Raw genomic sequence first — 15,959 nt, forward strand, 5'->3', positions numbered from 1 at the left:
TCCGGCGAAGGGGGTTCCCCTTCGCCGGAGCCGTGAACAGACCAGATCGGTCTGTTCACGAGCAGACCTTTCAAGGTCTGCCACCACATTCTCCTTATACAAAAATGTTAGATGTACTTACCGTCCAATGGGCAAAACCTCGAGTGAACCCATTACCATAGAGAGCTCCCATTACCATAGAGAGCGGGATTTACCTGGAACAGTTAATAAAGAAATCATGAGTCTTACAAATATGCTTATGTTTTTGGTGCATTTAGTTATGGAGATTGATAAAAGACATAATAGGACCATTAGAATGAAGGCTTTTACAGAGTAAGAATCTTTGTTAAGTGAGTGCCTTTAGAAATGAGGTGTCTATAGCTAAAAATTGATTGCCTTGTCCAGCCTGGCTTATGACGTGTAAGTCTGTCAGAGTTAGTCACGATGTTTATTATTTTTACAGGCAACTAACTTCTTAACTCTTTCAACAAAAAAAAAAAAAAACTTCTTAACTCCATAACTTTTTTTTTTTTATCTCGCTAGAGTGGAAGCTATTAATGTAGCAACCCAAGTGCTTAGTTCTTATAAGGGGATCTATAAACAGAGAATTCTTTCCGGACCACCATTTGACCATTGCTAATATGACACTAGAGGAGTTTAGATCGGTCTTCATTAATGACTTATTTTCTCTTCCTCGCCTCATTCCCTTTGTTTAATCATGTGCGCTATTAGTACAACACATTAAGAGCTCTATCGGTAAGTTTACTAGAGATAATCATCCCATAGTGCAGTTGGTTCCGTGGTATTACAAAATTAAATAAATTTAGTTGGAACAAACTCTAAATGTAGCCACGTAGGTCCTGTGATAGACGATCTATATCCTATCACTTTGAACCTTCAATCACAAAACATGAAGCATGGTGCTTTTGTTACTAGTAACACGTCAACATCCTCCGATCTCATCTCTATGGATCAAAGGTTGGATCATATTTTTCATTCTATTCTCATTCTTTGACATAGAAATAAGCATATAGATTGTACTCATTATATATAGACTAGAGTAACCTGACTTTTACTTCTAGTGGACTCCATTGACCCCCTTTACCGATATCTAACCCCCGTTTGCGAAAGAATTGATGGTTCCATTATGTGGATCGTTTAGTTGGACCATTAGGTGGTAGCACACTAAATTTTTTTTGAATTGAACTTCTTCTCCTTCTTATTGAAGTTTAAATCATGCCAAAGAATGTTTGGCCTTCACTTTGATATGCCACTCCTGCTGTCTGAGCAAGTAACTGAGAAATTATTGAACTTTCAATAATTATAAAGAAATAACAAACTAATTTATATACTTCCACAAACCTTTAAATCGTTCTTATACAAGGGTGGTAAAGATCTTGTTCTGATTAGATCATTTTTTCGTGTTCTACGTATTGGAACTGTTCCTTGTGGACATCCTTTTAGTGGACTCCTTAAAATTGATATAGTACTTTTTTGTGGTGTCCACGAACTCTTATTGTCTACCATTTCAGGTAAATGAGTTGGTTTCATCTACAAATCAATAGTTAGAAAAAAAAAATGTTTGTATCAAATAATGTGATATCAATTGGAATCACCTCTTGGCTCTTTAATTAAAGAATGAAGTTTGAGTCTGATGAAAGTTAGAATAGGAATCATAACTGCCAAATGATAGACCCATTAAATACAAATTTTTTTTTTGAAAGATGAGTGTAACAAATAAACCTGAATGGTGTGATTCATAAGCAAAAGATGATCAAAAGCAGGTTGCTTATAGATGTCGACACAGTCGAATATATCTGATGCAGGCGCATCTAAGACGGCCCCACAAGGCCACACGACCATGGCCTAGTCGGCCAAAGATTAGCAGTTTAGTAAGAGTCCTAATTTAAGTATGATTCATAATGAATCTAGGTTTAGGAAGTTTCATTATTTCAGTATCTCTATTATTTAGGAAAGTCCAGTTTGTGTCTATCTAGGAAAGTTTAGTAATTTATAAAAGGAGGTCCAGTCTTTGTTTATGATTCATATTGAAGAGAAAATCCCCTTGAGTTTAATAAAGTTTTCAGTTTTAGAGTTATTTAATCTTTCTTTCATCGTTCTTCGCTTTACTTTTATTGTTTACTTTTAATTCCGTTGCGTCTACATCAAGTGGTATTCAGAGCCATATTTTTTTAAAAAAACCAGTTACAATGGTTAACATTGCCGTTCCTGCTACACCTACTAAAGAGAGGACACCAACTTTTGCCTCCGAATGGGACAACATCAACAAGAAGTTATCCGCGGTTACAAAATTGGAAGAAGCTTTCGAAACCTACAAGATGGAAAAAATGGAAAAATTTGACTATATCGATCATAGATTCGATCAAGTCAATGACTCCATCAAGAATTTGTCTCGACAACTCGAAAGTATGTGTAAATCACCCTCTTCTACCTCCACACCATCGATCTCCACCACTAACCAACCTTCATCACAACCTCCAACTTCTTATTATCCGACATCAACCGCAATTCCACCACCACCTCCGTACTCTTATTATTCACCATCGTATTCACCACCTCTACCATCTTCAGCACCTCTACCTTCATACTCTTATGATACACCAGCACCGTATGCAATACCAATTTCACCACCAACACCGCCACCACAATCGTCTTTTTCAGAAACGGGTCAATCACTAATATCCGATTTGACTAAGATTCAACATATGGAGAACGACGTCAATACAATAATATGTCAACCTTCTTCGTTCGTTCAACCAAACCCTAGTTTTCAATCCTTCAATCCATGTTCTCCATTGCCTTCTTTCGCACCAGAATCACAAGTAAATTATCCGCCTCCAACACAACAACCACCTTATTATCCAAATTATGACCCTCACCAGACGATTCCAAATTATGGGTCCCAAAAACTTCCTTCAAACCCTAGTCCTAATTCGAACACGAACCCTAATTCAGCTTTTTCATCTTCATACTCTTATGGGTCTTCGGTGCCATCAGTGTACGATCTTCCTTTTGAGAGTAATTTGAAATTCAATCAAAGGGGTGGAGGAGGAGGTAATTATATTGATGAAAATTCTGCTAAATATGGGAATTTATCTATGTATGGTAGAAGTCAATCTGATATTGGTTCAGATTTTTACAATAAGAAACCTGGAAGTGATGGTGTTCTTTATGATCGAAGTGGTCTTAACGACAATGGTACGAGAGACGGTGTATATGCTTATGATGGGGGAAATATTGATCCTTATGGTGCTCGAGGAACTAGTGCAAAATCATCAATCAAATCGATTTTTGATGATTATGGGCGTTCGATTAGTTTCTCTCCTGAGAAGGATTAGGTTGGATCAGCTAAGGTTGTGAGGGCAGTACCAAAGGTGGAGGCACAACAAGATGTGATTAATGATTCGATTAATACGACTAATGCGACGAACGTTTTGAATCGATCTGCTTGGGAATTAACCAAACAAGATGAACCCGATGATATTCAAGAAGAAGTTCACGACGAAAATAATAATCTTTCATTCTCGGTGAAAGAAAAAGCGAATTATGTCGAGATCATTGCTATTAATCACGGAAGCCGAACTACTCCGTCTTCTGTTGCTTTCACTGATTTCGAGCTTTTGATCGAAGATACAACCATGAACCAGGTCGCCACGAACCCCATTAACATTGTTTCTGATGCCAGGCGTTTGATTGGAAGGAGACTCGGTGATCCCATCTTTCCGGCTGATATCAAGCATTGGCCACTCACTACTAGTACTACTGTTGGTGGTGAGAGATTCAAGTTACATAGCAAGTCATTGATGTTGAGCCACCCATCTGAATCGGGACGCCACACAATGTCAACGGAAGAGAAATTAAGCTTCATTGAAATCAATTTACCTTATCACCAACCCATCAAAGGCAAATTTTTCCCTTCTACCTTCACTTCAAACCCATCTTCCATCTGTGATCTCTCTTTCTTCATAACTACCATAAAACATGAAAACCCATGGCTAGAATTCCTTCTTCACTCATCTAGAGTTGTTCTACTTAGAGGGTTTCCTGCAAATACTGCTTCAGATTTCCATGAAGTTGATGAAACTTTTGGTTATGAAGAATTTCCTCGTGTTGATGAAGCTGCTTTTATGAAAAATAGTTGGCATGAACTTCTGCCACTTATATTTCGTTGTGTTCCTTCTGATAATCCGAGTCTACAGGAATCAAGGCCTCTGGCAATTGGATTTGTGATTGCTCTTGCTACGACAAGCGTACGAGCACCAAACGTGATGAGGAAATTTCCTCCAGTTATCAGCAGGTTGTTTGCTATATTAACAAAGCTGTTACTTGATATGGAGGATGACTTTTTTGGGAATCTGACTTTGCTGTGGAGAATTACTTCTTGGCTTTTCATCCTTATGGAGGGATTCAAATCTCTTTCTCACGTTGTCTTCATAGGAGCTACGACTCGACCAAAAGGCATTGACCAGACTTCAAGATTCCGATGGTTTGATAAGGAAATTGACATTGGTTTGCCAGATGAAGTTGGACGCGTCGATGTTTTTCGCATACATACAACGAACATAAAGCTTGCTGCCAATGTTGACCACTTGACCTGGACAAGGTCACAACAGTAATTTATTGTTGATACTCCATAACGGTTAAATTTTTGACAAAGAAGCATCTCGTCATTGAATCCTTCGACATCACACTCCAAGATGATGGAAGATGTAGAAATTTATTGGACGTTTATTCCCTACTATCGGTTTGGCGAAATACTCCACGTCCTAGGTTTCAGTTTACAGTTAGTGAGTTGGTCCCTTTCTCTATCCTTCGGATTTCACACACTGTTCCTGCAAAGTGGGAATTACGAATCGCCATGACGGGTTCTTCGTATGCGGGTGCGTCAAATCATTTTCTTCTTCGAAACGGTTCGGGACGAACCTTCTGGGGAACGGGGAGCTGATGCAGGCGCATCTAAGACGACCCCACAAGGCCACACGACCATGGCCTAGTCGGCCAAAGATTAGCAGTAAGAGTCCTAATTTAAGTATGATTCATAATGAATCTAGGTTTAGGAAGTTTCATTATTTCAGTATCTTTATTATTTAGGAAAGTCCAGTTTGTGTCTATCTAGGAAAGTTTAGTAATCTATAAAAGGAGGTTCAGTCTTTGTTTATGATTCATATTGAAGAGAAAATCCCCTTGAGTTTAATAAAGTTTTCAGTTTTAGAGTTATTTAATCTTTCTTTCATCGTTCTTCGCTTTACTTTTATTGTTTACTTTTAATTCCGCTGCGTCTACATCAATATCTCCCCATTTGGTCTTCATTTACATAAGAAACAACAATTATTAGTTTGATTATATATATATATACACACATTATGGAGTGTTTTAAAGAAGGAGAGAATGAAGATTACCCGAATTGTTCTGACATGAGGTTTATTCAAAATTTGGCGTTGCCGATCAAATTCTTTTTGTTCATCATCTTGTTCAGATAATAAACTATTTCCAACAACTACAACTATTACAAGATTAGTACTCAAAACTAAAACTACTAATGCCCATAGTAGGAGCGACTTGGAATCTGCAATTGAAGCCATAATGTTGTTCACCTTGTAACAAAACAAAGTAAGATCCAATTGAGAACCATTAGCATACTTATCATAAAATTTGAGCTCATTTGGTATGAAATAAAAATTTGAATTGTTCAAATCAACAATTTCCTTAATCTCTAATATTTTAACAATGCTATTTTAATATAATTTTCTTTCTAAAAGGTAGACAAATAAGATTTTCGATATTTCGTAGTATATTTAGATTTATCTTGATGCAATCGGTTATAGATTAAACGCATGTTCCGTCTTATTCAAAATTCCTTATGAAAAATAAGGGGAGTTCTATAGACGTTCAATGTTATTGCTATTGTGAGGTAAGTCTTCCAACTTAGAGGTCAAGGGTTCGAGGCACACGCTTACCAATTCAAAAAAGAAAATGTTATTGCTATTGGCGCTTCATGCAACTTTATTTTATGCTGGAAGGGTTTAGGAGTAAAAGGTGTCTGTAGAATAAAAGTAGGGCGCCTATAGAACCTCCTTCATGGTTGATATCCACACCTGGATTGAGCCCACTCTGACCTGGTACGTGAAGCATTAAGGAAATTAAATGGATGGGTATAAAATGAAAATGTGGGTGGGTATAAAATAAGTGAAATAACAGAAGCTCTTTTAATTGAGTTGACCGTTAGGAATCACCTTTACCAAAATCAAACTTAGCCGTTGGTCATAGTTATAACGGCTATTTCCGTTTTTGTGTTTAATCAGGGGAGTAAGTACTCTTCTTCTATCTGAAAAAGCTCTATATATCATCATCCGTTGCTTCAGTCTTTCTTTCTCACTCTAAAACATTTCTTCCTCGTTTTCTCTCTCCTTTGAGATCTATCTAGGCAAGTATTCTTCTTTCAGATTTCTTTCTCATTATTCTAGGGTTTCTTAATCTCATTCTTCTTCTACTTCTTCTTTCTTTATTCTTTAATTTTTCCTTTTTTATATAAACTGTCAATCTAGGTTTGAAATCATTTCTTCTTCTGTAGTCATTTCTAATTGTTAAGAACTTCTTCTTAACAATTAGAGTTTAACTCTGATTGTTAGTCATTTCTAAATTGAAGATCAAATTTTTCTCACTCTTTTCCCCCTTTTCTTTGCAGTTTGGGCTATTTGAAGATCCAATCAACCAACTCTAAAGCTTTAAGGTAATTGGACGACTGCAGAGCCTTTTCTTCTGAAAATTGAACTTATTTTTCTCACTCTTTTCCCCCTTTTCTTTGCAGTTTGGGCTATTTGAAGATCCAATCAACCAACTCTAAAGCTTTAAGGTAATTGGACGACTACAGAGCCTTCTCTCTCTCTCTCTCTCTCTCTCTCTATATATATATATATATATATATATATATATGTTGATTGGTTTAAGTGTATTAGTTGATCTCTTCCCTTCATTTTGTTAAGAATTACTAATCCATGGTTTTTCTTTCAGTTTAAAAGTTTAGCAAAATCAATCCCTGTTTTTATCTGATTCTCTTCAAATGAATCACCAATTTACAAGTTTTCTGAAATTCTATTCTTCTTGATCTCAAACCTTTACTTGTGATTTTAGATTTTCTTTCTTCATTCTATGGGATCTCACACTCTCTCTCTCTATTATTGTCTTCCTACAATTGATTTAGAAAAGCAATTGATTTTAAGGTTGTATAATAATTGAAGAGTTTTTCATTTTGGGTTCAACCCCCTTCAATCTAAAGATGGATAGAGAGTCTGGTTTGAATTTTAGTTTGTGTGTTTCAATTGGATCATGACTTCCTCCTCCATTATAGATGTCCTGGATTATTATTCTCTTTTTCTTTAGAAGTCCACTTTCTTCTGGTTTGAACTTGCTGCCTCAGACTTTTTAGCTTGTGTTTGTACTTTTTAGCTTGGGTTTCATGATCTTTTGATTATTCATCAAAGTGAAACAATTTGAGACTACTAGTCCATCAAAAGTCAAAACTCACTTATTCTCCTGCTAAAGAAAAACAACAGAAACTAATTTATGTTTTTTTTATATGAATTTCAGTTCTTGTGGGCATTTATTTGATCATTGGACCTAATTTATGTTTTCTTATATGAATTTCAACAGAAACTAAAATGGACGTTAAAACACTCCAGAGGCACATCCAGGTACTTACCACTATGACTACCGTAAGTAACCTGTTCTGCACCGCCATCTTCGTCGGTTTAGCACTGACTGATCCCGCCCCGCACAATCTCCAAGATGATGACATCTGCAACGTTGGGCTAGACATGGTGCGGAAATTGATTTTATACCAAATTATGGCATTCGGCTCATTTGTATCTTCGACCCTACTTGCTCAGACGATGGTTTCTCGGATTCACAGTCGTCTTAGTTGGGGAGAGGACCGAGTTCGCGAAAATGGCAACGGTTACAAATATGTAAGGATTACCATGTGTCTGTCTCTGGCGGGGTTACTACTAGGATCAGTTTTTGTTATACTAACACTATACTGTACTATTCAACTTAAATTAGGGTCAGTGTCATGTAAGAGTGCTACTACCTCTTTGGTGGCAGTATTATCTCTTGTTATATTTTTCCCCCCTGCTATTCTGTTTTATTGTATCCAACTTCTAGGTGAAATTATGTCTTGATTATCTAATATTATTATGTGTAATTTTAATTAGATGAATTTATTTTCTCTTGTCTTCCTTTTACTTTAGCCTCCCCTCAACATTAATTTGACATGCATATTTTCTAAAGAGAGAAAGCTTTTATGTTCTCTATCTTTTTCTTGCTTTTATTTTCACAACAAATGAAATTTAATCCAATGAAGCTTAAAGACAAAAACCACAAATAGTAACTATATAACAAACAAACCTATAAATAGGTTTATGATTTGAATTGGAATAAAAGCACTAAAACCCAAATAAATGCATCCTAAGTGTTTTTGGATGCTATCTCTCTATGGTCAATCTAAAACAGTTTTTATCTCTGCAAATTGAAGTCTTCCATACATTTTAGTGGGTTTTCTTTCTTTCTCTATAGGTTCTTGAATAATTAAATTTATGAGGCTCACATGTATGGAAACCCTAGAGGAGATGATTCTTAAGCATAAACACACAAGCCTAGTGGGTAACTAAAGTAATAGAAAAAAACTCCCTGTGGTCTGACTTAATTACACTTTAGAAATCATCATTATTATAAAAGAAACAACAATTCCTATAACAAGGATGAAAAAAGTACAAAGTATGTAAAGAGCCCACAAGATTAAGAGTGTACATCAACATGTAAATAAGAAGACAAAGAAAGTGGAATTCCAACTAAGAAAAAGTTTCATATGTATATAATGTACTTGCTTGTTTGTGCATTGTCTTGTTTCTTATAAAAGGAGATCCCTAACAAAACAAATGTGTGAAAAGACAGTACTCATTTATAAAGTACATTTTATTCAAAGATATCATCATAGATAGTTCTTTTGATTTGGAGAAAACAAGTAACAAATGAGTATGTTTTCACTACTCATATATCAGTTTCGATATGGGGACGATAAAGATTTTCTACTGACTGGCCGTCCCACGATTGAATACAAAAAAAATGAACCTTATGATCATTAGAGCAGAGCTCATCTGAAATTTCAAGTCATTACCATATCAGATTTGACGATGAGTATATGATTTTCCACGCGCGACATTTTAATGGTGATGTCCTTTCATCCACCAAGAGGTACCAAATATAGGATCCAATGAGATCTACTAGATTTGCCTGCAAAAACAAATCACAAACTTGATAAGACAATTCAACCATATAGACGCCCGACAATCTCAACCAATAAACTAAGTTACTTAGATGAAAACTTTGATAAGTAGATCTCTTTTCGAATTTCTTAGATAAGTTGAGCTCATGTCATGATCTTATTTCTTCTCAACTACCTAAACATTCTCAACCTGCAATACGAAAAACCGAGAAGCGATCCTAATTATAAGTTCTTAACTTGTCAGCATTCACAATGTTTGCTAAGAAAAACACTTGGAAAATGATTAGATTATGTATTTAGTGAAGTACTGGATTAGTTCCTTCACGAATTTTTATACAAATCAATTACTGTTAAAAATTACATGGTATGACAAGAAGACACGATAAAATCTATCTTGAATCGAACATTGGATTTACCTTTCAGATATGTTTATTATTTTCAGGAGTAAATCAAAGGCAGAGAAGAAACAAGCAATGCTGCAACGGAGTATTCGAGAAATAAGGATGTGTGCCCGTTGTGTAATGTCGGGCCGTTGTGTAATGTCGAGAAGCTTTATTTCGAGGCACCATATTCCTCTTTGTGTGGTGTGTTTCAAGCAGAGGTCTAAGTATTTCACTTCATTCGAGGGAGATGCAACGTACGTTTTTTGTACCACATGTTATGAGAAAACAGAAGGTGAAGTTGTCGGAGTTGATGGACTTCGGATCATGACTTCCTCCTTCAATCTAATTGAAGAGTTTTTCATTTTGGGTTCAACCCCCTTCAATCTAAAGATAGATAGAGAGAGTCTGGTTTGAATTTTAGTTTGTGTGTTTCAATTGGATCATGACTTCCTCCTCCATTATAGATGTCCTGGATTACGAACTTGAGACTAGTCCATCAAAAGTCAAAACTCACTTATTCTCCCGCTAAAGAAACAACAGAAACTAATTTATGTTTTTTTATATGAATTTCAGTTGGCATTTATTTGATTGGACCTAATGTATGTTTTTTTATATGAATTTCAGGAGATATTAATTAAATTATATGAAAAAAATGGACGTTAAAGCACTCCAGAGCCACATCCAGTTACTTAAAACTATAACTACGGTAAATAGTCTTTTCTGCACCGCCATCTTCGTCGGTTTAGCACTGACTGATCCCACCCAGCACAATCTCCAAGATGATGACATCTGCAACGTTGGGCTAGACGTGGTGCGGAGATTGATTTTATACCAAGTTATGGCATTCGGCTCATTTGTATCTTCGACCCTACTTACTCAGACGATGGTTTCTCGGATTCACAGTCGTCTTAGTTGGGGAGAGGACCGAATTCGCGAAAATGGCAACGGTTACAAATATGTGAAGGTTACTATGTGTCTCTCTCTCGCGGGATTACTACTAGGCTCAGTTTTTGTAGTACTAACACTATATTGTACTATTCAACTTAAATTAGGGTCAGTGTCATGTAAGAGTGCTACTACCTCTTTGGTGGCAGTATTATCTCTTGTTATATTTTTCCCCCCTGCTATTCTGTTTTATTGTATCCAACTTCTAGGTGATATTATTATGTCTTGATTATCTAATATTATTATGTGTAATTTTAATTAGATGAATTTATTTTCTCTTGTCTTCTTTTTACTTTAGCCTCCCCTCAACATTAATTCTAACATGCATTAAGAGTTTATATAGAGTTTAGTCAGAAGAGTAACTAAACTCTAACAAACTAACTAACTCATTAACAACTACTAACAACCACTATGGTATAATCCTATACATCACAATCGTGTACAACACAAGTGTCCAACCCTAGCTCTATTAGATGGAACACAATTGCAGACGTCGAACAAGTTGAAGATAAAGGGTGCATCTTTAATTGATACTTTCACTGCGGAGAGAAGAAACAAACATCTAAAAAGTCTTAAGCTATGGCTTGGCGAGGTTTGTTTCTCGATTATAATCTGTCGTTACATTTTAATAAAATCAATCTTGAATCAAACATTGAATTTACCTTTCAGATATGTTTATTATTTTGAGGAGTAAATCAAAGGCAGAGAAGAAACAAACAATGCTGCAATGGCGTATTATGTTTATTATTTTGAGGAGTAAATCAAAGGCAGAGAAGAAACAAACAATGCTGCAATGGCGTATTCGAGAAATAAGGATGTGTGCCCGTTGTGTAAAGTCGAGCCGTTGTGTAATGTTGAGAAGCTTTATTTCGAGGCACCATATTCCTCTTTGTGTGGTGTGTTTCAAGCAGAGGTCTAAGTATTTCACTTCATTCGAGGGAGATGCAACCTACGTTTTTTGTACCACATGTTATGAGAAAACAAAAAGTGAAGTTGTCGTAGTTGATGGACTTCGGATTCATAAAGCAAGGCTAGTCAAGCCGGAGTTTCGTATGGATAATGAAGAAGTAAGCAACTATTCCTTTCCTTACACGTTTTGTTTTACAAAAATAAATCCATGAAATGAACTCGTTTTTATGTTTGTGGGTGTCTAAGTGTCTTCTTTGTTTGCTTTCAGTGGGTCTATTGTGATAAATGTTGTAGTTGCCAACACCAGATATGTACTCTATTCAATAACAAAAGAACATTGAAGAAGAAGCTGAGTACAATGGCCCGAAATGTGTTACCGAAGAGATAAAATACGAAGTACATACGCCCTTGAAAGAGAGTACAATTCCTGGGGCGAAGGATCTTCCAAGAACGAAGCTTAGTGACTTCTTAGAGAAAAGGCTCTCCAAACGTCTCAATCGTGAAAGAGAAGAGAGAGCACAGGCGTTGGAAAAGACGTTTGACGAGGTACCAGGAGTGGTTTCATCTGTAGACAAGACATTACAAGTGAAACAAAACTTCCTCAATGTCTTTGTAGACGAAAAGTACCCGAAAGAATTTCCCTACCGCTCAAAGGTCATTTTGTTGTTTCAAAAGATCGACGGAGCTGAAGTGTGTTTGTTCGGAATGTTTGTTCAAGAATATGGGTCGAAATGTGCTTCTCCAAATCGTCGTTCTGTTTATATCTCGTACCTGGATTCCGTCAAATACTTCAGGCCAGAAGTGAAAACTTATACAGGAGAAGCTCTTCGTTCCTTCGTTTGCCATGAGATAATGGTAAGTGACTTTGTTCGCTTTTGTTTTAGACCTTCATCGTTATGAAATTCGATAAAATCTTAAGAATGGGTTACTTATGTTAAATCATTTTACTCTGTTTATGTCATTAGGTTGGATTCTTGACTACTGCAAGAGCCGTGGTTTTCGAAGATGTTATATATGGTCGTGCCCACCTTCAAGAAAACAGAACTATCTTTTCTACTGTCATCCGGAGACACAGAAAAACCCCAAGGCTAGTCAATTACTCGAATGGTATAAAGAAATGTTAAGAAAAGCAGCAAATGAAAAGATTGTTGATGGTGTCACCAACTTGTATTATCTCGTCTTCGTACCTCATGGTAAAGTTGAAGTAACAGCAGCTAATTTACCATACTTCGACGGTGATTATTGTCCGCGTATGGCTGGGGACGTGCTAAAAGATATAGCAGCAAAAAACAGAAGGAAACCACGACGAAAACGAAGTAATATAATATATTTTAATTCTGCTCAAAACAGAGTCTAAGAAGATTTCCCTCACTGATGCTCTCCTAGTGAAAGAAGTATATCAAATCAGTATTCTTTTTCTGTTTATTCATGTATACCGATTTCTTATGATTGTTTGATTCTTCTGCTATATACGATCGACTAATCTACTTGTTCGACTATGTTTTTTGTTTTACAGCTTGGGAAATCTTTAGTCAAGAAGAAGGAAAACTTTGTTGTAGTGAATTTGAAGTCAGAAAGTATGCATTTGGATACCCAAGATGAAGATGACAATGACACTATCAAAAGCAAAATTTTCGACACCCGAGAGACCTTTCTGAAGTTCTGTGAAACAAACCATTATCAGTTTGACACACTTCGACGGGCAAAACATTCCTCAATGATGTTGTTGTACCATCTACGTAAACCAAACACCGATTCACACTAAGAAGTTGAGAAGAAATATATTTGAAATTGTAGATATTGTGTCGTATATTCCCTTGCAGATGATAGTAGTAGTGGTATAGGTGCCAACCTAGTTGGGATGTATTAGTGATTTTTTATCGGGTCATACGTTTACTTTTTTAGTTCAAGTAGTTACACTCTTGACTCTTTTCATTTGAAGCATTCAATTCTGTATAGACATTTTAGCTCAAGTAAATATCACTTATATGACACTCCAAAAGTATGTCATCTTCAACTACAAGTCTTTCATTAAATACTCAAATATTCAAAGACAACCACAAGAAAATGCCTTGAATATGATTTGGATATCGAGAAACCATTTAAGAGTTCTTTGTTGTCTTGTTTAACATATTGTGGAGTAGGTTTTACGGCCAAACCACGAAAATAGCTTTTGTTCTGTGTTTTTGTTCATTTTCATCATTATTTTTTTCTCGTTTTCTATATCTTCCTCATAACAAGTCCAATCTTGGGTAGCTCAATTATTCTCAAAAAAGACAGATTAAGACTTCATTAGGTACTCAAATATTCAAAGATAAGCACTTCTTAATTGTACTGACAAAGTCACAAGTATACACTAAGATGAAAAAAAGATATACCTTCTATTGGTAGTGTAGTTTACATTGAAGAAGATGAAGATCAAAAACCAGACAAGGATCACTGATCTTCATATGTCCCAGATCATTACTACAGAAATAACTCCAATACCCAGAGCCACAGCTAAGAACTTGTGAATTGTGATGTTGTGTGTTGAATGAAGCTATTCCTTGTGGTGTATGCCCCTTGGAGAGCAAATAGTTTATTGATACATAGATGAAGACCCCACAAGCAATCCCCGCGGAGTAAATAGCAAGATATAAAATTACAAGTACTTCGAGGGATTAATCAAGACCTCAAATTGATAATGGTCCTTCGGGACATGGTCTAAGTTGCCGAGGCAGACTCGGTTTATGATCCAAATCCTAAAATGAGTGAGGTTAATGGTGAAAACTCCATAGGCGAAATTTCAGGCCAAAACTCTCTACGCCAAATTTTATTTTGCTAAAAACGATGAATCGGATATTTTTTGGATAAGGTTTCGTATGCAACATGAGCTAAAGTTCCCACATGGTATGCAAGGTTTGCACATGTTTGTATAGAGATATCAAGCCTAAACCAATTTGGGGAATACATGAAGAATACCCATTGATATGGCATAGATCCAATCTGCCACGAATCCTTGTGTTGTAGCATCAATAATTATTCCAATTGCAACTCCGATTGGGGTCGAAATGGCAAATGCGAAAGCATAAGCTACACAAGATAAAAGTGGCCGGCTGGGAATCATACGTAAAAGAGCGATTCCCATTGCTGTTGCAAACACTTTATGTAAGCTAATTATCCATAACGCCTTCCAAGCATCATCTTTCGTTTCTGCAACTCCGATGGCTATGCCTTCGAACACAGAATGAGAACATAAGGCAACTATCAATAAGATGCTATTTCCTAATGAAGTAGCAGAGCTCAATGAAGGATTTCCGAAGTGGGTATGTGTATCCTTTCTGTTTTCAACCTATTGTGTGAAGAGGTAAAACCTTGATTAATGTCGTTCTCGGATGAAGCCGACAAGAAGACGAATGAAGCTAGTCGGTTGAAGCCGAGTGTGTGAGATATAGAGGTAGCTTCGGCTGAACCGAGAGAGAGGGAGAGTTTGGCTTCGGGTAAACCGAGAGAGAGAGATGGTGATTGTGTAGGAAGAGAAGAGCTTGGTAAATACCTTTTGTTATTCACTACAACTTGTGTGTTTACAATGTGTATGGGTACATATATATAGGTTTACAATGTAAGAGTAGGGAGAGATTAAACTCCATGATGGTTATCTAAAATACAATCCTAATGCTCAAGGAATCCTAGTTGTAATAGGATTCCTATGGGACCAACTCCATGAGATCATTTTTTTGCGTTCTACGTATTGGAACTGTTCCTTCTGGACATCCTTTTTTTAGTGGACTCCTTAAAATTGATATAGTACTTTTTTGTGGTGTCCACAAACTCTTATTGTCTACCATTTCAGGTAAATGAGTTGGTTTCATCTACAGATCAATAGTTAGAAAAAAAAAATTTGTATCAAATAATGTGATATCAATTGGAATCACCTCTTTAATTAAAGAATGAAGTTTAAGTCCGATAAAAGTGAGAATAGGAATCATAACTGCCAAATGACAGACCCATTAAATACGAATTTTTTTGAAAGATGAGTGTAACAAATAAACCTGAATGGTGTGATTCATAAGCAAAAGATGATCAAAAGCAGGTTGCTTATAGATGTCGACACAGTCGAATATATCTCCCCATTTGGTCTTCATTTACATAAGAAACAACAATTATTAGTTTGAATATATATATATACACACACATTATGGAGTGTTTTAAAGAGGGAGAGAATGAAGATTACCCGAATTGTTCTGACAGGAGGTTTATTCAAAATTTGGCGTTGCCGATCAAATTCTTTTTGTTCATCATCTTGTTCAGATAATGAACTATTTCTAACACCTACAACTATTACAAGATTAGTACTCAAAACTAAAACTACTAATTGTTTGTTCCGGGTTTACGGATTCGATTATTGACAATTAAATAACACTATTACACAGAAATATAAATATAAAAACGAAAACTTATCT

General features: G+C 36.1%; 1 protein-coding gene, 1 long non-coding RNA gene and 2 pseudogenes across 2 annotated transcripts; 3 read left to right on the forward strand and 1 right to left on the reverse strand.

The window, feature by feature from the left end:
* Positions 1-2,714: 2,714 nt before the first annotated feature.
* On the forward strand, positions 2,715-5,209 carry LOC147536758 (uncharacterized). The gene is made up of 2 exons (XM_086642278.1): positions 2,715-3,392; positions 3,469-5,209. The coding sequence occupies exon 2, from the start codon at positions 3,639-3,641 to the stop codon at positions 4,614-4,616; it is 978 nt and encodes a 325-aa protein (XP_086498404.1). The 5' UTR covers positions 2,715-3,392; positions 3,469-3,638; the 3' UTR covers positions 4,617-5,209.
* A 1,133-nt stretch (positions 5,210-6,342) lies between these two features.
* On the forward strand, positions 6,343-8,240 carry LOC147536759 (uncharacterized). The gene is made up of 4 exons (XR_015225732.1): positions 6,343-6,424; positions 6,686-6,730; positions 6,809-6,853; positions 7,651-8,240. It is a non-coding gene; the product is annotated as an uncharacterized LOC147536759 (long non-coding RNA).
* Positions 8,241-11,187: 2,947 nt separating this feature from the next.
* LOC147536760 (putative histone acetyltransferase HAC-like 1) lies at positions 11,188-13,119 on the forward strand (annotated as a pseudogene).
* A 1,327-nt stretch (positions 13,120-14,446) lies between these two features.
* LOC147536761 (zinc transporter 2 pseudogene) lies at positions 14,447-15,641 on the reverse strand (annotated as a pseudogene).
* Between the last annotated feature and the right edge of the window lie 318 nt (positions 15,642-15,959).

Source organism: Eschscholzia californica, unplaced genomic scaffold (genome assembly GCF_041429995.1).
Source record: "Eschscholzia californica isolate CP2 unplaced genomic scaffold, dmEscCali1.0.p SCAF_5, whole genome shotgun sequence".
Taxonomy (NCBI): domain Eukaryota; kingdom Viridiplantae; phylum Streptophyta; class Magnoliopsida; order Ranunculales; family Papaveraceae; genus Eschscholzia; species Eschscholzia californica.

Excerpts from the sequence above, each read along its gene's own strand:
- LOC147536758 (XM_086642278.1), top strand. The coding sequence starts at position 3,639 with ATGAACCAGGTCGCCACGAACCCCATTAACATTGTTTCTGATGCCAGG.